Raw genomic sequence first — 23,153 nt, 5'->3', positions numbered from 1 at the left:
AGCAATTTAAAAAAGGATTATAAACTTTATTTCATGAGGCATTTGATGATTAAGAGAATTGGAGATGACCTTTGAACAGTGGGAAGTATTTTGGTGCTGCACAATATGATGAATATAATATGTTTATTGGAGATATTTGGACGTATGTCTATTGTCGGTTTGTTTTTTTTGCATAAGATTATGTTATTTCATATTTTGAATGTTTAACTGTAAGCCGCCTAGAACATTGTGACTGAGCAGGTTATAAGCTTTGAAATAAACAAATTAATCGCATCTCTCAGCGCACACAGTAGCAATACCTGAGGCAGTGTATGCATGTGTGCGCTGCTCAGGATAGTCATAGAGCCACACCCTGTATCACTATAGAGAAAGAGGGGGAGATTGGGGTTTTGGTGGATTTTTTTTTTTTTTTGCTTTTGTGTGCTCTATTAATCTGAATTATAAATTCATACATTACATAGTTTACTATGCACACCTTGAATTGCAAGAGCGTTTTGGCCTACTACATGGAGTGGACAATGCCCCACAGATAGTCCTCTCAGCTTTTTGTTTCTTTTGATCCCCAGCAGGATCTCTGCTCTTCTACAGGCCAATGCAGTCAAACCCATGCCACCAGGGGAATAAAGGAAGGGATTCTATTCCAGTTACTTCCTTGTGCCCCAAGAAAATGAGAGGATTTTGTCTCATCCTAGACCTAAGGGCCCCAAACAAATCCCTGGTCAAAAATGTTCAGGATGATTTCCTTAGACACCCTTCTCCCCTTGATTCAGGAACAAAATTGACTATGCTCTCTGGACTTAAAGGAAGCCTGGACCCACAGTTCAATACTTCCCAGTCACAGAAGTATCTCAGGTTTCAAATAGGAAAACACCACTATCAGTTCTGCCATTTGGCCTGGCATCAGCGCCCAGGGTATGGAACCAAGTTTCTAGCGGTAGTAGCGGGTGTATTACGCAGACTGGTAGTCTACGTGTTTACTTATTTGGACGATTGATCAAGAACATATCGCAGGAAGGAGTGACTGAATCAATGCGCTAACTAACTATTCAGGTGTTAGAGCTACTAGGGTTTGTGATAAACTACCCCAAGTCCCACCTACTCCCAGTTCAGCGTTTGGAGTACATAAGAGCCTACTGAATACATTCGTCGGTCGGGAAGGCACCAACGCGTGTTTGGTGGGAAGCTGCTAGAAACTTCTACAATCTTCTCGTTAGTCAGCATCTGCACCGGGCTCCATTGGATGATGTCACCCACCTGTGGGAATCAGGGGCATAGCTACGTGGGGCCACGGGGGCATGGGCCCCCAAAGATTAAGCCTTGGCCCCCTCTACATTGACCCCCCTGCCCCGCCGCTGCATCAGGTACCTTGTTTGCTGCGGGGTCCCCAACCCCTGCCAGCCGAAGAGTCTTCTTCAGCGCCGGTCAACTCTGGCGCCTTCGTTGTGTGATAATCTGTTTTCTGACGCCCTACGTCCTGCACGGGGCTACATACAGGACGTGCACGGTGCAGGACGTCAGGACGTTCGAACAGATCATCACACAGCGAAGGCGCCAGAGTCGACCGGCGCTGAAGACGGACTCTTCGGCTGGCGGGGGTTGGGTACCCCTGCCAGCAAACAAGGTACCTGATGTGGCAGGGGGGTTGCGGCGGGGGGGAGGCGGCTAAACAGTGCCCCCCATCCCGCTGAGGTCTGGCTACACCCCTGGTGGAATACTTGGCCTGCTGTCCTCAGAGAACACCTGCTACTGGTGAGTAACTTCACTGTACTGTCACCAGCTGAATATTTACACCCCCCCCCCCCCCCCCCCCCCCCCCCCCCACCATATGCCATTCTTTCATGTCCAGTGAACTTTATTTATGAGCCTGCTTGTTTAATGGTATCTTAAATTAAAATGATATTAGTTAATTATATTTAATGAAAATTGATCTTTTTAAAATATTGTTATTTTAAAATAATATATTGATTTATTTTCAATTAAACTAATTTCTAGGATGTGAAGCAGGAGTTAATCAAGCTGGTCAGGTTTGCAGGGTTCGAATCCTTCAGCGTATCACCTAAAACACCTAATGGATTCCATGGGACTGGAGACAGGCGATCCCTTTCCCTTCAGGAAATTGCTCTGCTCAAAGCTGTGCTTACTGCTGGCCTGTACGACAATGTAGGAAAGATCCTTTATGCCCAGTCTGTAGATATCACAGAGAAGTTGGCATGCATGGTAGAAACAGCACAAGGAAAAGCTCAAGTTCATCTTTCCTCAGTGAACAGAGACTTGCAAACCTATGGCTGGCTGCTTTACCAGGAGAAGGTGAGTCTATTCCAGTAATACTACTGAAACCTTATTAGAAAGCACAAAATGAACAAGGCATGGGTGATGAGAACTGCAAATCATGATGTACGGACATATTTTTAAACATTAAAATATCTGAGTATGAGCTACTGAGGTTGAGGACACCAACTTGCTGACACCCCCTTCTTTCTGTACCATAGTACATCCTATGGGAAGAATGAGTTGGTGCCAGGATGGTGGTTCTCGTCGGACATGGAAATAAAGAGAGGGGGGAACAGGCAGGAAAAGAAAGGGATGCTGTTCTGGAAACATTTCCAATACAGAGTGAGTGCCACCACCGAAGGGGAAATTAGAGTGCCGGTTAGCCTAGAGCCAGCCCTGCTGAGACTCTAAGATGTAATGCAGAGTTGAGGTTTGCTTTTGTTTGAAAGATCTGAGGGAGACCCTGCTCAGGATTTCATTCCTCAGTGAGTATACTCTGTGCAAGACCCATATGTAGGCGTGTTCAACAGCGTAGTTTGGACTCGGGGTTGGCCCAACCACTAAATGGATTAAGTATAGGGCAATACAATTTTTTTCGGGGGGGGGGGGGGGCGGCAGCACTGACATAGCAGTCAGTGTGCCTATGGAAGACATTGTTGCTGGTGCAGGAAGAGTGGAGGGGGGAGGAGAAAGATGCTGGATGCCACAGGGAGGGACTGGGAAAGGGGATGGGGTTTGATATAACGCTTTTTTATGGTTACAATCAAAGCAATTTACATATTATATAAAGTGCAGCGGAGGATAAAGGGACTTGTCCAGAGTCACAAGGAGCTGCATTGAGAATTGAACCCAGTTCCCCTGGTTGTCAAGCCACTGCACTAACCATTTAGGCTACTCCTCCACTCAAAGAAGAGAGAGATGTTAGACATCATAGAGGATAGGGGGAAGAATGTTGTTGGACACCATGGTGGAGGGGGGAGTAAGGAAAGGGAGATGCTGGACTACAGAAGTAGGGAAGAAAAGGGGAGATGCTGGGCATTGGGCCTTGAGTTAACCCCAAGGTGTGTGAAGAACCTTGAGCACCCCCAGAGTGGGGTGGGGGGGTGGGGCATGGTTGAAGGTTTATCTAGGATATCAGATACCCTTGGGGCTAGCCGTGTTTGGACACAGCACAGGCAGAGTTCTGACGTACATGTGTAGTTTATGAATTGTGTGTACATTTATACTTGCTCCCAAGTAGGTGTAAATGTGTACAGCATCAGAAATATGTAGAATATGATGGTGTGTTCAACTCACTGCTTACTGATGGTAGATCCCAGCAAAACATTTTCTTATTATTTATGCTTTCAGTCTAGCTTCTGTAAGTACCCATATTTACATGTCCCCTTAATAACTAACCTAAACTACCAGTCATCCACTATTACTGTTTAGTTTTGCTTTGCAAGAATGAAAATACCAATCTCCAGCTTCTGTTTAAAAAAAAAAAAAAGCCTAAAAAAATGCTGATCAAGGTCACTATTTTGATTCAGTTGTTTGGGGTTTTGTGTTTGGATGCAGGTAAAGTATGCAAAGGTGTACCTGAAAGAAACAACGTTGATTTCCCCCTTTCCAATGTTACTTTTTGGTGGAGATATAGAAGTACAGCACCGGGAACGGCTCCTGACTGTGGATGGCTGGATTCACTTCCAGGTACAGAGTAATGCTCCATATTTATTCTTAACTTTAGAAACACAAATTAAGGTACTCCATATGATGTTATAACAGTCCATCTAGCTTAATCTATTGCACTGTTTGTTAAAGGAACTGCCATAAACGTTTCCTAGGCAGGTGTGTTGTGAAAGGCAATCACAACCTAACCATAAAATCAAATTAATATACAAGTTATAATGTAACTTTTACTTAGAAGATTTTGTTTTAGTATTATAATTTGCAATCTAAGTGGCATGGTGTGAGCTATTTTATTGTTGGTGATGTTTCTTAGAAATTGTCTCCTCGGTACTAGCCCTTTAAAGAAGTGGCATCATGTACCAAGTTATGAGCTTCTTTCAAGCACTCAGAATTGGAAACCAGATATCTCTATTCTTCTTTAATTTCAACTGTAGAAAAGGCAAATGTTTGAAATCAGGCTTCTTTTAAGAGTGATATAGTCCTGAGTGGAGGAATAGCCTAACGGTTAGTGTAGTGGCCTGAGCACCAGGGGAGCCAGGTTCAATTCCCACTGTAGCTCCTTGTGACTCAGGGCAAGTCACTTAACTTTCCATTGTCCCAGGTACAAAATCAGTACCTGTACATAATATGTAAACTGCTTTGATTGTAACCACAGAAAGACAGTATATCAAACACATCCCCTTTCCCTTAAACCATTGTTTAATAATAATTTTATTGAGCATTTCTTATAGTTCCCTTACCCCCACCCCCCCTTGCTGCCCCTTTCTTGTCTTGAACTACTGAGATCTTCACAGTAGGTAGAGTATGCCAGCCAAGGGGTTTTTTTTATTTCTTTCATTTTTCCGGTTCAGTTGGCACAAGTACTTGTATCCTGGTATGAAGAGCCTAGAGATTTTTTCCCCTGTTTAATAGAGCCACCCTCCCTCTGTTCCTAGTCTGGTCATCTGGTGGTGGTTCTGAAGTTGGAACCTGTATCAGGCACTCAAATCCAGCTACCAAATGTTACCCTAACTGATGACCATTAATCCCTCTCCCATTGCATAGCCCCAATCCCAGCTGATCCAGGGTATGAAAGAGCAAATTTGGGGAGTGATCTGGGTCCTGACGAGTCACACTACACAGCACTGCCACCGGACAGCACTGTATTTCTTTCTAACAGTTTTCATTTTCTTTAAATAATTTGTTTTAGATTTGCTTTTATTCTTTCTGTAAACAAGATGACATGAAGTCAGGCCAGTGTTTTTAGGAGGCACATCTTGTTCATCACCAGTTGTCATGAAGTTTGTTTTTGTTACCAGAGTACAAGGCATGAGATAACTGGATGCAAGATCTGCTCAAGGATCTCACCTTGAGCTGTCAGGGCTCAGCAGGAAATGCTCTGTGCCCTCTAGATCAAGAAGGAAAGTTAGTGCAAATACCCTAGTGTTCAGGGTGCAGCTCCATGTGACCCTCGACAAGTCACTTAGCCCTCCATTGCCTCAGGTACAATATATAACTTAAATTGTGAGCCTATTAGGGACAGTGCAAAATACCTGTAATAGAAATTGTACATTTATTTATTTTATTTATTTGTTACATTTGTACCCCACATTTACCCACCGTATTTGCAGGCTCAATGTGGCTTACATAATACCGTAAAGGCGTTCACCAGGCGGTTGATAACAATACAAGGTTGTATTGTGGTCGAGTGAGGTAGGTGTGTGTCAGGCACCGTGAAGGTCGAAGGGAGTGAAGATTGTATATTGTCCAGTACGATCATTGGTTGAGTTGTGTTGCTGGGTGTGGGGATTTACATTGAATCAGTGGGATAAGCCTTTTTGAAGAGGTTGGTTTTTGGTGATTCTCTGAAGTTTAGATGGTCATGGATTGTTTTTACAGCTTTTGGGAGTCCGTTCCATAGTTGTGCGCTTACGTAGGAGAAGCTGGATGTGTAAATTGTTTTGTATTTAAGTCCTTTGCAATTTGTGTAATGTAAGTTTAGGTATGATCGTGATGATCCGAGTCTGTTTCTGGTTGGTAGATCTATGAGGTCTGTCATGTATCCTGGGACTACGCCGTAGATAATTTTGTGGACAAAGGTGCAGATTTTGAAGATGATATGTTCTTTGATTGGGAGCCAGTGCAGCTTTTCTCGGAGGGTTTTAGCACTTCGAAGCGTGATTTACCATATATCAGCCTTGTGTTTTTGCGAGTTGTTGTTTACTTCCCGCATAGATTGCGTTAGGACCATTGATTGTATTAGATTTCGAAAGATTTTCCTCGGGAAGAAAGGTTTTATTCGTTTAAGTTTCCACATTGAATAGAACATTTTCTTTACTATGGAGTTTACTTGGCTCTCACGGAGTTTACTTGGCTCTCAAGGGTAAGGTTGCGGTCAATTGTGACGCCGAGTATTTTTAGGCTGTCTGAGGTGGGGAGGGTGTGTTCTAGGGTGTTTATGGTTGTGGGTTTATACTTGTTATGTTGAGATGAGAGGATGAGGCAGTGTGTTTTTTCAGTGTTGGCAAACCTATGAGTCGCTTTTGTAACTGATTCAGTGGTGAGGAGAGTAAATGTTGACCAGAAATGGTCAGCTGGACATCCACCAGGGATTTGGTCCAAGTCGTTGAAGAAGTTTTCGATGTCAGTGTTGTCCTGAGGCAGTGTGCTGTGTAATTTTATTATTTTTTCGTTAAAGTAGTTAGCAAGTTTGTCTGGGGGTGGGATGTCTGTGTTGGTTGTGGTGATAGAAGTGATGTCTAGTAACTTATTTACGAGTTGGAATAGTTTCTTCATATCTTTGTAATGTAGTCCTATTTTAGTTTTATAATCCACAATAGAACACTATTTTCTGTGTCCTTGTTTCCATGCATTGAGTGTATGTTCATCTTTTGGTTTTTTTTCCATGCTCATTCGCGTTTCCTGGATTGTGTTTTGACTTTTTATAATTCGTCATTGACCCATGGTATCGAGTTTTGTCTTCTTGATATTCTTGTCTTTAAGGGCGCTATTTCGTTTAGTACACTTCTGCATCTGTCCTCCTAATGGTTGAGGTAGTGCATGGAGTCTGTGCGTGGTTTCTATTCGTTATCATATATCAGTTGCCAGAATACTTGTGAGTCTATTTGCCCTCTCGTGGTGTAGGTTGTGTGTGTTGGTGTGTGGTTTAGACCCTTTTTCCACCAGTCTAGGGATAGGTTCAGTTTGTAGTGGTCGGTCCAAGGTGTTTCTGTCCATTTGATGTCTGTTTTTAATAGGTTATGATCTGTGGACAGTTTGTGTGATAGGAGGTCTAGTGTGTGTCCCTTGATATGGGTAGCTTGCATGTGAGGCCATTTGAGATCCCGGGACTGTAGGAAGTCTTTGCATTCACATGCGTTGGTGGAGTTGGGGTCTTCTAGGTGAAGGTTTATGTCGCCTAGTATTAATGTATTGGAGCTGTTTACACAAGTGTTTGAGATGAAGTCCGTGAAAGTGGGCTGGCTTTCGTTCCAGTTATCGGGCGGTCTGTAAAATAGGACGCAATTCAGATGATCGATCAGGGATTTGTTATGGATTCTGAATGATGCAATTTCTAGTTGGGGTGTTATGGATTTGGCGATGGTTTCGGTGGTGAATTGGATTTGGTAGATTATTGCAATGCCTCCTCCTCTCTTTTTCGTTCTGGTCCAGTGAGTGATTTTGTAGCCTGGAGGGCATAGTTCAAGGATTATGGGGTCCTTTTGATCGTGGATCCATGTTTCCTTGATGAAGATAAGATCGAGGTTTTCTGAGCTGATCCAGTCTGATATTGTTGTTGTTTTGTTAACACCCAAGTTTTCCTGGGGACATCCTCGCAGGATGTCTCCAGCTAGGGGCAGGGAAAGATGGGCGGCCATCTTTCATTTCGATAATACGGTTGGGGACGCCGAAATCAGCAAATTTAGGTCGACCTTAGAGATGGTCGTCCCCAGGACTTGGTCGTTTCTGATTTTCAGCGATAATGGAAAGTGAGGATGCCCATCTCAGAAGCGACCAAATCCAAGCCATTTGGTCATGGGAGGAGCCAGCATTCGTAGTGCACTGGTCCACCTGACATGCCAGGACACCAAGCGGGCACCGTAGGGGGCACTGCAGTGGACTTCAGAAATTGCTCCCAGGTACATAGCTCCCTTACCTTCAGCCAGATGCACTAACTGAACAGAAAAAGCCCTTCCCTTACCGATTCCTTAGCGATTCGGAAAGAAACGGGCATGCATGAAGGAAATCGCTTGCAAATGAGCTGCTCGGTGTTAGCTCATTTGCACACGATTTCCTTCCTAAGGAGGGGAAGCCAGTGCAGAGCAGCCAAGCTGCGTGTATAATAGCCGTCTACAACCTTAAATAAATTGCCATCTACAACCTTAGAAAAATACAAGTCCAGGTGAAACGTCTTTTTCTTTTTTTTTTTTTAGAGTATGGGTGAAGGACGTCCTTCGCTATGCCTCCATCCCTGCAACGGCAGTTGAGGACGTCCTTCGCTATGCCTCCATCCCTGCGATGGCAGTTGAGGACATCCAAAATGTGGATGTTTCTATGAGAAGGATGTCCATGCCTGCTATGCCTCCGACAGCCCCTTTATTTGGATTTTGGATCACAAGTAGCAGCAGTGGGATTTTGAACCGGCCACCTCTGGATTGCAAGACCAGTGCTCTAACCACTAGGCCACTCCTTCACTCCACTTCCTTGAAATTTGGCCGTCCCTGTGGGGGGGGGGGCAATTGAGGACATCCAAAATGTTTGAAAGAAGGACGTCCACGCCTTCGTTAAGCCTCCGCTGACACACACATACATCCCCCCCCAGGGACCTGCATAATGCCCCACCCCCCCCACAGGGACGGCCAAATTTCAAGGGAGTGGAGGAGTGGCCTAGTGGTTAGAACACTGGTCTTGCAATCCAGAGGTGGCCGGCTCAAATCCCACTGCTGCTACTTGTGATCCAAAATCCAAATAAATAAAGGGGGTGTCGGAGGCATAGCAAAGGCATGGGACGTCCTTCTCACAGAAACATCCACATTTTGGACGTCCTCAACTGCTGTCGCAGGGATGGAGGCATAGCGAAGGACGTCCTTCATCCATACTCTAAAATAAAAAAAGATGAAAGTTTTTTAAGTTGTTTTTTTTCGGGGTGGGAGGTGGTTAGTGACCAGTGGGGGAGTCAGGGAAGGCCATCCCCGATTCCCTCCGGTGGTCATCTGGTCATTTAGGGCACATTTTTGTGGCTTGGTCATAAAAAAAAAAGGACCAAGTAAAGTCGGCCAAGTGTTCGTCAGGGACACCCTGCTTTTTTCCATTATCGCTTGAGGACGATCTGTTAGGCACGCCCCAGTCCTGCCTTCGCTACGCCTCCGACACGCCCCCGGGAACTTTGGTCATCCCTGTGACGGGAAGCAGTTGGGGACACCTAAAATCGGCTTTCGATTAAGCCGATTTGGGCGACCCTGAGAGAAGGACACCCATCTCCCGATTTGTGTCGAAAGATGGGCGCCCTTCTCTTTCAAAAATAAGCCTGCTAGTCGCCTCAGGGATCACTTGCGGTATATCAAGTGCTGAATATAGATAAATCCCCTGCCAGTCAGCAAATCTTCTCTACATTAATGTGAATCTGGAGTCTGGCATGAAGTCAGTTCACTGCAAAGAGTCTTTGAAAGAGTTTAAAGTGTTTGTTGCATGAATCAAGACAAAAGAACATTTGTGCCAGCTGAAGCCTATTGGCATAGACACTTCTTCTACCGTACTTACTGGGCTTAAATGTAGTGAATTATCTTCTCACTCTAATAACAGCTGCATTGAAAGGACAGTTTGTCCTCCACATTCTGGTCGGAGCTTCCACTGATTCATGCTTCTGAACGTCCCTATGATCTACTTTGTGTCAATCAAGCCAACCCCAAGTCATTCCTTTATATGGAGCCAATAGCTTGTGCCTTTTTGAAGCTCTTTAAGTTGCTGCAAGAAGGACTTGCAGAATTTTAGCATCTTTTCTGTGCCACCTGTGCTGAAGTCTTTCCCTGTTCCAGTCCAGGATCATACCCCAACAACCTCGTGGTTTGTACCTGAGGCAATGGAGGGTTAACATACTAATCAGATTACATGAAATATTTTTGTGTATGCATTTTTAAATATATTTTTATATCTGTATCTAATTTATTTTCTGTTTTTGACTAATTATCATATAATTGTAAGATCTTACTAACTTAATTTATTTTTATTTATATTTGTTTTTAAAGTGTAATTTTGTAGTGGAAAGTTAAGCTCCTGACACAGCCTCTTGGAGCCAAAACGTGGCCACGTTAGGCATTTGATTTTATGTTTCAACTGTTTTATTGATGACCATTCATAGTAAACGCAGCCAAAAATACACACATCCAGGAATTCAAATATAAAACTGTACTTAGTAAAAACAAACCGATGTAATCTGTCATCAAACTTCTAACACATTTTTTTAGACCCCCCCCTTCCCCTCCCACTTCCTGTAATGACAGTTCAATCATTTCATTAGGACATAGTACCCAGTTATCTAAATAAGCATTACATCTACAAGCCAAACAGCTCAATCCAATAATAAATTCCCAACTATGTTGAGAAAAATATGTCACCCGAAATCTATAATGTGTCTCATATTCCTACCCTATAAACCCACCCTAACAAAAAAAAAATAATATTAATAAAAAAATCCCGGACAAGGTGCGCAAAGCTCGATTACAGCCTCCAGGCCAAAATCTGATAACACAAAGCGACATTGGGCCAACCCAGCAGTTCACCTAATCAACTATCCATAGGAGATTTCCTTTCAAGGGAATTCAGTATCAAACTATTAGCCCTGTGCGGAAGAGACCCGACATATACCTCCCATACTGCTAAAATATCCTTCCAGCACTTTCGGGAACCCCTAGCATACCTCTTCTCCAGCAGCATCATATCATATAATCGATTTCTCCACACCCAAAAGGACGGAGCAATCTCTCCTACCCAAACACTCATAATGACCCGTTTACCCACAGCCCCCGCCTTATGTAGCAACAATACCTGTGCATGATTTTGTGTCCTATAATTTTCATATTTATTTTTTGGGATTTCTGAACCGCCTTTATGAAGAGATTCACCCAAGGCAGTATACAGCAGTTACAGTTTAACATAAAACTTACAATTTTGTTAACAGCATAACAATAGTAAAATAACAAAGAATAAACATAAATACAATAAGTGAGTTAAACTTGAAAACAGTAAATTGAAACCTAATAATAGAACTACCGTGAAACAGAGCAATGGAATTCAAATACCAGAGATATAATACAATGTTAGCATATTACTAATGATACACCTAATAAGCATGTATTAAAACATTCAACAGGTTGGTGATGTTAGCTCATTTTAGACAACCAATACAATGTCAGAGAACATAGCTCAGATTTTAACACTGATTCATTGTTAATCAGATTTTAATGCAAGACTAATAATTATCCAGCAGCCACCCCTCCAGAGACAATGGTAGCACCCGATCCAATACCTTCTCCATATACCTTGCTATTTCCTTCCAGAAGTGTTTAACCTTCGGGCAGTCCCAGAAAGTGTGAAAAAAGAGTTAGTAAGTCGTCTGCATTTTTGGCATTCAGGAGTTTCTAAGCCCCCAGCCTTAAATTTCTGTTCCTGCGTAAAGTAAGCCCTGTATAAAGTGCAAAACTGACACGCCCAGATTTCCCCACTCACCAATATTTCCAGAATTCTCCTAACCAACTTATAAAAATCAAGAGAAACCACTGAGAGCCCTAAATCCCCACTCCACCTGCGGGCAAGTTCCTCCAGGGATTTCTTCAGAATGACTCTTCTCAAAGCCGCATGCAAAATCAAAACTGCCAGGCCCCCATCTCTGAATTTGTCAAAAATAAACCTGTAACCTTTCCCCCAGCGAAGGAGACAGAGCCGACCTGAAAAGAGCACGAATGTAGTGTTGTAACTGACAATAGGCAAAAAAATCTTTAGGCTCAACTACTCCCTTGCCTGTAATGAATCCAAGGAAAGCATCCTACCCCCATCATCCAAAACATGTTGTATCAAGGTAATTCCCTTCATATCCCAGCGTTGAAAACTAGCTCCATCATGGCCTGGAGTAAAACCCAGGTTGCCCCGGATAGGTAGTTGGTCAGAAACCTCCAGCTGTTTTCCCAACAATGTCACCAGATATCACCACGTCTGTCTCATTGAACCAACAACCACACCATTCACTTGGATCCACGCCATAGGGTCCGAGTACAGAGCCCCAACAGCGTCCAGGAAGAAGCCATTAAATCCATACCTACGTAGAGTGGCAAAAACGAACCCCCAATCCACTCAGTCAAATGCCTTCTCTGCGTCAAAGCTGACAAGTAGAGGGGGTTTAGCCATTCACTTAACCTGCTCCATGGAGATAAGAACCTTCCATAAGTTATGTGTAATAGTACACCCTCGAACAAAGCCCACTTGGGGATCCGCTATCAAAGCAGGGAGCACCCGAGCCATACGATTAGCCAAAATCTTTGCGAACAACTTGGCTTCTACATTGAGAAGTGAAATGGGCCTGTAAGAAGATGGATTGTCTGGATCCCTCCCCTGCTTCAACAGCACTATCACATTGGCCAGTTGAAGAGATTTCGGCAGTTCTCTTTCTGTTGCAATATGAGTAAAGAAAGACTGCAAAGTAGGGATGACGGAGGGACATAAAAGTTTATAAAATTCAGCTTTGAACCCATCCAGGCCTGGTGACTTTAAAAGGGCACTCTGCTGCACTGCCAAAGCCACCTCATTCTCAGTTATGGGAGCATTAAGTTTATCAATATCTCCATTTCCCAAACAGAGTAAATCCAGACTATCAAGACAGAGGTCGCCCTCCAGAGGCGTTTCTAGTGGGCTAGCGTATAGTTTTTGGTAATATGGTTGGAAGGTTTCCGCTATCTCCCGGTCAGACCGCACTTGAACTCCCTCCCCCCTGTCTAGCTGAAATACAGTGTGAGATCCTCCTGATTTTTTTTGATTAAATGAGATAGTAACTTCCCGGACTTATTCCCATGTAAATACAGTTGATATTTTAAAACATTCACTGATTTCTTCGCCCTGTCATGAAGAAGTTCAGCAAGAGTTGCTTGCATCACTAGAAGAGAATTTCTCGTCTGCAATGTCGGATGCTCACCATACATTTTCTGTGCTTTAACCACTAGTTTTTCTAACCTCAAGATTTCCCAATCTCTAGATTTTTTCTTGAAGAATAAGCTATGATCTCCCCTCTAAACACCGTCTTGGCTGCTTCCCAAAAAAGCACTGGCTGCTGTATATCCTTATTATGCACTTGATAGTCCTCCCATTTACGAATCAAATGCTCCCGAAAAGCCTGATAATTGCGGAGGAAATCTCCATTGATACAAATCACTGCCTGCTTCTCCCAAATCCAAAGTGCACCACACTGAATCATGATCTGACACACTATGTGGCCCTATGCCAGCATCTCTCACAGACGAAAAAAGCATCACTGACAGAAGCCAGTAATCAATTCTAGATTGAGTTCCATGTGCCCGAGACAAATGCGCATAGTCTCGTTCCATGGGATGCAGCGTTTTCCAAACATCTAAAAGGTCTAAACTTGAGCAAAGTAACAGGATGCCTTTGGAAGAATTCCCCTTGTCCCGTACAAGTCCTTGAGCGACTGTCAGCCTCCCCCCCCCCCCCCCCTGTTTCTAGCTTTTAAACTAGAAATGGGGGGGGGAGACCGACAGTCGCTCAAAAGCGCATGGTTCGGGATAAGGTATCTTTCAAAGATATCACCAAAACAGGGAAGATAGGGTATCCTGATAGTGAGGTTGCAAAAGAGACCATAGTAGATCAGGTGTCCTTAAATAAAAATAAAAATCAGACAAAAGATTGCAAATTAATACTGTCAAGTACTAAGCATGATGTAAATAGGAACAACAAACAGTTTGAAATGTTTATGCGAATGCCAGGAGCCTAAGAACTAAGATAGGGAGAGTTAGAATATATTGCACTAAATGAAAAATTAGATATAATAGGCATTTCTGAGACCTGATGGAAGGAGGATAACCAGTGGGACACTGTCATACCGGAGTACAAATTATATCGTACTGATAGGGTGGATCGAATTGGTGGAGGGATAGCATTGTATATTAACAAGAGATTAAAAATTCTGCAGGAAACAAAACACTTCTTGGAATCACTGTGGATTGAAATTCCATGTGTAAAGGGGAAAAGGATAGTGATAGGAGTGTACTACCGTCTGCCTGGCCAGGATTAACAGACGGATGCAGAAATGTTAAAGGAAATTAGGGACGCAAACAAACTGGGCAACACAATAATAATGGGTGATTTCAATTACCCCGATATTGACTGGGTAAATGTAACATCGGAGCACGCTAGGGAGGTAAAATTCCTTGATGAAATCAAGGACAACTTTATGGAGCAGCTGGTGCAGGAGCCGACGAGAGAAGGAAAAATTCTAGACCTAGTCCTTAGTGGAGCGCATGATCTGGTGCGGGAGGTAATGGTACTGGGGCCGTTCGATAACAGTGATCATAATATGATTGGATTTGATATTAGCTTTGAAGTAAGTATACATAGAGGCATATTTTCAAAGCACTTTGGGAGGCTAAGTTCCATAGGTTTCTATGGAACTTTGGGAGGCTAAGTGCTTTGAAAATGAGCCTCATAGGAAATCAAATATGTTAGCGTTTAACTTTAAAAAAGGAGACTATGATAAAATTAGAAGAAAAGTGAAAAAAAAGAGGAGCGGCTACGAAGGTCAAAAATTTACATCAGGCGTGGATGCTGTTCAAAAACACCATGCTGGAAGCCCAGGCCAAATATATTCCGCATATTAAAAAAGGAGGACGGAAGACCAAACGACCGCTGGCGTGGTTAAAAAGTGAGGTGAAGGAAGCTATTAGAGCTAAAAGAAAATCCTTCACAAAATGGAAGGAGGAACCGAGTGAAAATAATAAGAAACAGCATAAGGAATGTCAAGTCAAATGCAAAGTGCTGATAAGGAAGGCTAGGAGGGACTTCGAAAAAAAGATTGCGTTGGAGGCAAAAACACATAGTAAAAGAATTTTTAGGTATATTAAAAGCAGGAAGCCGGCAAAAGAATCGGTTGGACCGCTAGATGACCGAGGAGTAAAGGGGCGATCAGGGAAGACAAAGCCGTAGCGGAAAGTTTAAATTATTCTTTGCTTCAGTCTTCACTGAGGAAGATTTGGGTGGGATACCAGTGCCAGAAATGGTATTCGAAGCTGATGAGTCGGAGAAACTTAATAAATTCTCTGTAAACCTGGAGGATATAATGGGGCAGTTCTACAAACTGAAGAGTAACAAATCTCTTGGACCAGATGGTATTCATCCCAGAGTACTGATAGAACTGAAAAATGAGTTTGCGGAGCTATTGTTAGTAATATGTAATTTATCCTTAAAATCGAGAATGATACTGGAAGATTGGAGGGTGGCCAACGTAATGCCAATTTTTAAAAAAGGTTCCAGAGGAGATCAGGGGAATTATAGACCGGTGAGTCTGATGTTGGTGCCGGGCAAAATGGTAGAGACTGTGATTAAGAACAAAATTACATAGCATATTCAAAAGCACGGATTAATAGAGACAAAGTCAACATGGATTTAGTGAAGGGAAATCTTGCCTCACCAATCTACTACATTTCTTTGAAGGGGTGAACAAACTTGTGGATAAAGGTGAGCCGGTTGATATTGTGTATCTGGATTTTCAGAAGGCGTTTGACAAAGTACCTCATGAAAGACTCCAGAGGAAATTGGAGAGTCATAGGATAGGAGGTAGTGTTCTATTGTGGATTAAAAACTGGTTAAAAGATAGAAAACAGAGAGTAGGGTTAAATGGTCAGTATTCTCAATGGAGAAGGGTAGTTAGTGGGGTTCCCCAGGCCTCTGTGCTGGGACCGCTGCTTTTTAACATATTTATAAATGACCTAGAGATGAAAATAACTAGTGAGATAATTAAATTTGCTGATGACACGAAGTTATTCAAAGTCGTTAAATCGCGGGAGGATTGTGAAAAATTACAAGCGGACCTTAAGAGACTGGGAGACTGGGCGTCTAAATGGCAGATGACGTTTAATGTGAGCAAGTGCAAAGTGATGCATGTGGGAAAGAGGAACCCGAATTATAGCTATGTCGTGCAAGGTTCCACGTTAGGAGTCATGGACCAAGAAAAAGGGATCTAGGTGTCGTCGTTGATCATAAGTTGAAACCTTCTGCTCAGTGAGCTGCTGCGGCTAAGAAAGCAAATAGAATGTTAGGTATTATTAGGAAAGGAATGGAAAACAAAAATGAGGATGTTATAATGCCTTTGTATCGCTCCATGGTGCGACCGCACCTCGAATATTGTGTTCAATTCTGGTCACCGCATCTCAAAAAAGATACAGTGGAATTAGAAAAGGTGCAGAGAAGGGCGACGAAAATGATAAAGGGGATGGGACGACTTCCCTATGAGGAAAGGCTAAAGCGGCTAGGGCTCTTCAGCTTGGAGAAAAGGCGGCTGAGGGGAGATATGATAGAGGTCTATAAAATAATGAGTTGAGTTAAACGGGTAGATGTGAAGCGTCTGTTCACATTTTCCAAAAATACTAGGACTAGGGGGCATGCGATGAAGCTACAATGTAGTAAATTTAAATCAAATCGGAGAAAATGTTTCTTCACTCAACGTGTAATTAAACTCTGGAATTCGTTGCCAGAGAATGTGGTGAAGGCAGTTAGCGGAGTTTAAAAAAGGTCTGGACGGCTTCCTAAAGGAAAAGTCCATAGACCATTATTAAATGGACTTGGGGAAAATCCAGTATTTCTGTGATAAGCAGTATAAAATGTTTTGTACATTTTTGGGATCTTGCCGGGTATCTGTGACCTGGATTGGCCACTGTTGGAAACAGGATGCTGGGCTATGGACCTTTGGTCTTTCCCAGTATGGCAATACTTATGTACTTATGGCTTTGGTGGTTTCCCTTACCTCCTGCTTGTCTCCGGGTCGGATTCCACTCCGGGCGCAGGCAGCATGGTTGCGCTGTGAGAGGAATGTGTGGCCGTATTCCAGCCTTTTCTCTGGATGGCAGTTTCCATTAAAATGGTGCACCACATTCTCCCACTGGTGTTGGGCCTGTGCCGGGTCTGTGAAGAGGCTTCACTTGGGGAGCTTTCGCATTGAGATGACTCCAGTCCAACGGGTTCTGATGCATCTGTGAGGCTGGAACCCAGGGAGAGCTCAGGGGGTTTGGAGCACGCTCAGGGGGAGGTTCTTGACCTCTCATTTTAATCTCAGGATCTCCCGTTGGAAGGTGGTAGTTGACTGGTGCCTAGTTCCCTACCCAGTTCAGAGGCAGGGGTTCCTCCCCCCTTTTCGCCTGAGTTTGTATTAGTTTTGCACCAGGTGTGCTGTCTTAAAAACAGTGGTGTTAGTCCCATGCCTGGTGTAGGTGGCCCTTCTGCAGCAGGGGTGCTTTTGAGCGCTAAACAGCCCACCAAGCCTTGCCTTCTCAGGAAGCAGTGGAGGACCCCTTGGGTCCTCCGCTGTTGGAGGAGGAGCTTGTCGAGGAGGATGAGTGGGCTTGAGTCCTGGAGGAGGACTCGGAGCTATGTATGGGGGAGGATCCTTCTGTGGTCCATCTTTTTCAGTGGCAGGATCTCCCCTGGTTGACTGCCCAGACCCTGCACAGGTCTGGGATTGCAGGACGAACAATCCGTAGCTCCCTGCAAAGGGGATTCAGTCCTCAAGAGCACCCGACAAGCTCCCAAAGGTTTTTCAATATAGCGAGGACCTCAAGTTGCTTATGGAGGCACGAGTGGCAGTAGCCGGATTCTCCGTGCACATGGCATGAGCTTTAGCCCAGTTGTTTCGTTACCTGCAGAGGTTGAGATATGGTTCTGGGTTCTTAGGGTGATGCATTGCTTACACAGTGACCAGGAAGACTGCAGTTCCTGTGGAAGGCAGAGCAGCTCTCAAGGATCCACTTGCAGTTCTTAGACTCCTTTGAGGTGTCGGTCTTGGCCCTGCAAGCCACCGTTTGTGGCGGTTATGTGGTGAGGGCATGTTTTCGTTGGGCTGAGAACCTCCCGGATGCTCCAGGTGAGGAGTCAGATGACCTGGCCAATTTGGAAATGGGCACAGCTTTTGTCCAACCTCCTTTATGATCTGGTTAGAGCTTGGCCAATACCCTTCTTTCTGTGGCGGAGCATCGGTTTTTGTGACTCCATCAATGGGCTGTGGATGTGGCATTCAAGCTCCACCTCAGCCAGTTGCCTTTTGTGAGTACCTCTCCGTTTGGGGAGGATCCCGAGAAGCTGGTCAAGGACTTTGTTTGCCAGAGCTTCAGACTTGCTCGGCTCCCCACAATACCTCCTGAGGGCAGTCGCAGAACATTTTGCGATCCCAGTTTTCGTGGTTTGCAAGTGCCCTCCGGAGGCCAGGGTTGTGACTAGGTGTTGGTCCTTTCAGGCCTTTCGGGAGGCTGTGGGGGAGGCTGGGACAGAGCCCTCGGAGCATGATCTACCAGTGGCTGCCCAATGAAGGATTAAAGACCTACTCTCTTGTAGCCCCCAAAGGGGTCCGACTTGCAGTGTTTTGACCAAAGGTGGGTCCACATCACGTCTGACCAGTGGGTCCTGGATCTGTTGCGAGTCGATGTACCTTCTGGGAGTTTCGCCTCCTCTGCAGGAGCAGATTCTGCTGTCTCTGTGTGGCTCACCGTAAAAAGGCCAGCAGCCAGCTCACCAGATGTTGAGCCGTCTCTGAGAGCTGTGGGCCGTCGACCAGTGCGCCATACCAGGATCGATTCTGGCAGGTATTCTATCTATTTATGGTTCCCAAAAAGAAAAGGGGGGGAGGGCTTGTATTGGTCCATTTTGGACCTCAAGGGGTGTCAGCAGGACCCTCCAAGTTTCCTCTTTCCACATGGAAACTCTTTGGACCGCGATTGTGGCTGTGCTCAAGGGTGAGTTTCTCACAGCATTGGACTTCAAGGCTTACCTCCACATTCCCATCCATCCCGACCATCGCTAATTCTTATGCTTTGCGTTCCTGAGCCGGCATTACCAGTTCCGGGCGCTTCCATTTGGTTTGGCCACAGCGCCCAGGACTTTCACAAAGGTGATGGTGGTGGTTGCAGCCTATCTCCGAAAGGAAAGGTTGTTGGTGCACTTCTACCTAGATGACTGGTTGATCATGAGGAGAGTTTGCGGGTCACAGATCAGGTGGTGTCCCTGTCACAGCATCTCGGCTGGGTGGTCAACATGGCAAAGAGTCGACTTGAGCACACCCAATCCCTGGAGTATCTGGGTATACGCTTCGATACGGCGATGAGCAAGGTATTCCTGCCTCAGTCCTGGATGCTGAAACTTCAAGCCCGAGTACGGGCCTTGCTGGATCATCACCCCCTCCCCCAAGCCACATGGCGTATTCTTAAGGTCCTTGGCTCCATGGTGGCAGTGATTGAGGTAGTAGCAAGCAAAAAAAACAGCCAAAAAAGTCCAAAGCAATTGAGGTAGTGCCATGGGCGACGACTCACATTCATCCTCTGCAGCGGTCCTTGCTGTCTTGCTGGTCTCCAATGTGAGGCAGACCTTGGGCTCTTTTCCTCTTCCAGGGCAGTGCAGGGCAGTCTGTGCTGGTGACTGGACTCAGCTCATCTGGCAGCCAGGATGCCACTCAAGACCCTGGCCTGGGTACTGGTGACGAGCAGATGCCAGTCTGCTGAGCTGGGAAGCCTATTTTCTCAGCCAGTTGGCTTAGGGCCATTGGTCGCTGCAGGAGGCTGTGTGGTCTATCATCTGGAGACCAGGGTCATTCGTTTAACTCTGGTGGCCTTTCAGCCCCTTCTGGAGAACAAAGTGGTCTGAGTTCTCTTGGACAATGCCACTGCTATGGCATATGTGAATCATCAGGGGGCACCAGGAGCAGAGACTTATTTTGGCTTAGCACGTGGCCAGCATGTTGAATGTGCAGGCGGACTTCCTCAGTCGGACCCTTCTTGATCAGTGGAATATCCCTTTCTGCGCGAGGCTTTTCACTCGTTGGTGCTCCGGTGGGGACCCCCAGTCCCAGATCTTATGACCACGGATCAGAATACCAAAGCGGTGCGTTCCTTCAGATCAACAGAATCATCCAGTGTCAGAGAGCTCAATGCCCTTGGCCAGCCACGACTGCAAGATGGCCTGCTGTATGTGTTTTTTTCCCATGGGCCCTGGTGGGTTGGGTTATTCAGGGCATAGAGGCTTACGGGGGGACACTAGTGCTCATCACCCCAGACTGGCCTTGCTGTCTGTTGTACAGGAATCTGATGCGTTTGGTGGTCAGCTAGCCCTTTTGGCTCTCTCTCGTGCCTCTGCTGCTGTTTCATGGCCCAGTGGCTCTGCTGGACACGGCTCGATTCTCACGGCGTGGCTCTTGAGCAGTCACGGTTGTTGAAGCATGGTTATTTGGTGGCTGTCATTTCTGCGTTATTGAGTGCGAGGAAGCGGTCCACTTCACTGGCCTATGTCATGGCTGGCGAATTTTTCAGGGCCCTCTTGTCGTTGAAGGTCCAGTTGGCGACCCTTGTGGTCTTTCATGGGCCAGTGCAGGGTTATTACCTCTCAGTCCATCCTGATGTCGCCCTTTTTTTTGCAGGGAGTTCGTCATTTGCGCCCTCCAGTGAGGTCTATCGTTCCACTTTGGGACCTGAATTTGATGCTGGCCTCATTACTGCTCCCTCCCTTTGAGCCTTTGCAGACGGCGACCCTGAAGGATTTTTCCCTCAAGGTGGCCTTTTTGGTCGCCATTATATCGGCGCAGAGTCTCGGAGCTTCAGGCCCTGTCGTGATAGGAGCCTTTTCTCTTGTTTCTCAAGGCGTGTGTTGTTCTGCATCTGGTTCCGTCCTTCTTGACGAAGATGATCTGTTAACCAGACCATCTCTCTTCCGGAGTTTCTATCGGCTGCATGTTCATCAGTCTTTTCGCTGTTATTTGCGCAGGACTGCGGAGTTTAGACTCTCCAATCATCTTTTCGTTCACTTTGCGGGTCACCACAGAGGGAAGCTGCCTCAAAGGCGACAATCTCCTCTGCCTATTTGCTCAGGAACAAGAGTGCTCCTCAGGGTCTACGTGTATTTTCTACCTGGGCGCAGGCAACCTCGTAGGCAGAGCACTCATTGATTCCAGTTGCAGACATTTGCAGGGCGGCTACATGTTGTCCCTGCATTCTTTTGTCAAGCGCTTGAGGGTTGGCTGTGTCCTGTCCTCAGTGAGAACTGCTTTGGTACTTCCCACTCGTAGAGCATGGTCTGAAGCTGAGACTAAGGAAGGAGAAATTAGGTCTTACCTGCTAATTTACTTTCCTTTAGTAACTCCAGACCATGCCCAATCCCTCCCTACTTTGTGTTTTGTGGTACGTCGTGCTGCGGGATTTTACCACTGGAAGAATAGCAGGAGGTGGAATCCAGCTGGCTTCTAGGAGTCTCAGCTCAAAAAAAAAAAAAAAAAAAAGCAAACAAAAGATGATTCAAGAGAGGCATAAGCGAACCTGACTAACTTGGCAGTGAATTTTTGTGCCACAGGATGTTCAGTTGATTCCTGGTTGTTCCAGTTCCCTGTGGGCCTATTTAGGGGGATCTGTTTTTCTGTTGTACTTTTGTTCTTTTCGGTGCTTTGTCAACAGAAATACTGAGGGATACAGGACTCCACAGCACCAAGTGTATCCACTTCACGGTTTGTATCAATCTTCCCATCTGCTGGTAGGAGGACTTATATCCACTCATAGGGCATGGTCTGGCGCGACTAAAAGAAAGATCATTAGCAAGTAAGACCTAATTTATCCATCTCATAAAACAACTAATGCCAATAATTATTAAATATTAAGCCTATCAGAGCTCGATTGTAGTTAGTGCTTCTGATTTTCGGTACAACCAGAAAATCCTGATAAAACACTCCTGAAGGAGAATTTTAGTGTACTAGTTAGAACCAGAAAATCCCTGGACTAGTCCTTTGTTGTGGTGCATTTATGTTGTCATCTGACTGCTGCCATTGCTACTGGATGAGGACAACAGAGCAGGATTTGCCTGTCTTCCCCTGGAATCCAACCTAAAAATGTGCTTAAATTTAATTTTTGACAGTAACTACTGTACACAGATTTTTAATATCCTCCTAGACTATCTATTTGGCTTGAAAATAAATGTTAAAAGAATTTTAACCAAATATACTCATGAATCTCAAAGGATCAAGCAGGCAAATAAATTTATTCTTGCAAGAAGAGACAAAGAAATCCAACATCAGTCAGGAGGTTTGTCTAACCTAAAATTCCTCCCCTCTGCTCTTATATGTCTTTTTCTACAAGGCCTACATGAAGCTTCACAGTGTCTGTGTGTACATTTTCAACATGTTACAGTTCTAGACTATTAGCATATCTAAGAACATTCAGTTTTACTTACAAGGTCAGAGCTGAACTGTTCCTCTTTAGAAATTGTAAGAATGATTAACCCTATATTAGCAAAACCCTATATTAGCAAAACATTGTTTCTACAATAAACACCTCAGTTTGCCGTTTACAAACCCCTAGAATCACAAGCTCTAAGAATGCTGATTGCCATTAGTTATTTTCTGCAGGTGCACCTCTAGTTTTTCCCATCATGCATAATTAGGTATTTGTATTATTTTTAATAGACATATCTATATAAATAAAATCCCCCCTCAGAGTTCTGAAGCTCACTCCATCTGTGGCAGTGAAGCCCTGAACTCCTGTCCTCCTGGTAGGCTAGGCTACTATTGGGACTACTCTCCCTCAGTACTCAGCCACGCCCACCTGCTCCCTATAAAACTCACCCTCAACGTTCTATTGGCTTCTGACGTCACTGAAGCCAAGGTTCGTATGTTCGAAGCTCTGAAGCCTCGAAAAACACAGTCTCTGGGCCCCGCCCTCGCGTCAAACGTTATGACGTTGAGGGCAGAGGCAGAGCAATTCACCGCCCTCGCGTCAAACGTTATGACGTTGAGGGCGGAGGCGGAGCAATTCACCAACATCGACGACGGGTGGGGGGGACGGGGCCACAGGAAAAACAACTCATACAATGCACCTCCGTTCAGAACCATCTCAGACTGCCAGGTCCCTGCAGCCGCTCAGCCTCTCTCCTTACGTCACTGCCCCTGGAGAAAACCCCGGAGAAGTGCAGCCAACGACGTCAAAGGGGAGAGGAGGAGCGGC

The 23,153-nt window shown here is 45.0% G+C and overlaps 1 protein-coding gene across 1 annotated transcript in view; it reads left to right on the top strand.

Annotated features, from left to right (window-relative positions):
* DHX29 (DExH-box helicase 29) overlaps positions 1-23,153 on the top strand; it is a 250,263-nt gene that overhangs the window by 196,438 nt on the left and 30,672 nt on the right. The window contains exons 25-26 of the mRNA XM_030193127.1: positions 1,993-2,307; positions 3,829-3,960. Coding sequence (XP_030048987.1) covers positions 1,993-2,307; positions 3,829-3,960 — 447 coding nt within the window. The remainder of the gene's footprint in view (positions 1-1,992; positions 2,308-3,828; positions 3,961-23,153) is intronic.

The sequence above is a fragment of the Microcaecilia unicolor genome, chromosome 2 (assembly GCF_901765095.1).
Source record: "Microcaecilia unicolor chromosome 2, aMicUni1.1, whole genome shotgun sequence".
Lineage (NCBI taxonomy): Eukaryota > Metazoa > Chordata > Amphibia > Gymnophiona > Siphonopidae > Microcaecilia > Microcaecilia unicolor.
This window is presented reverse-complemented; position numbering and strand designations above follow the sequence as displayed.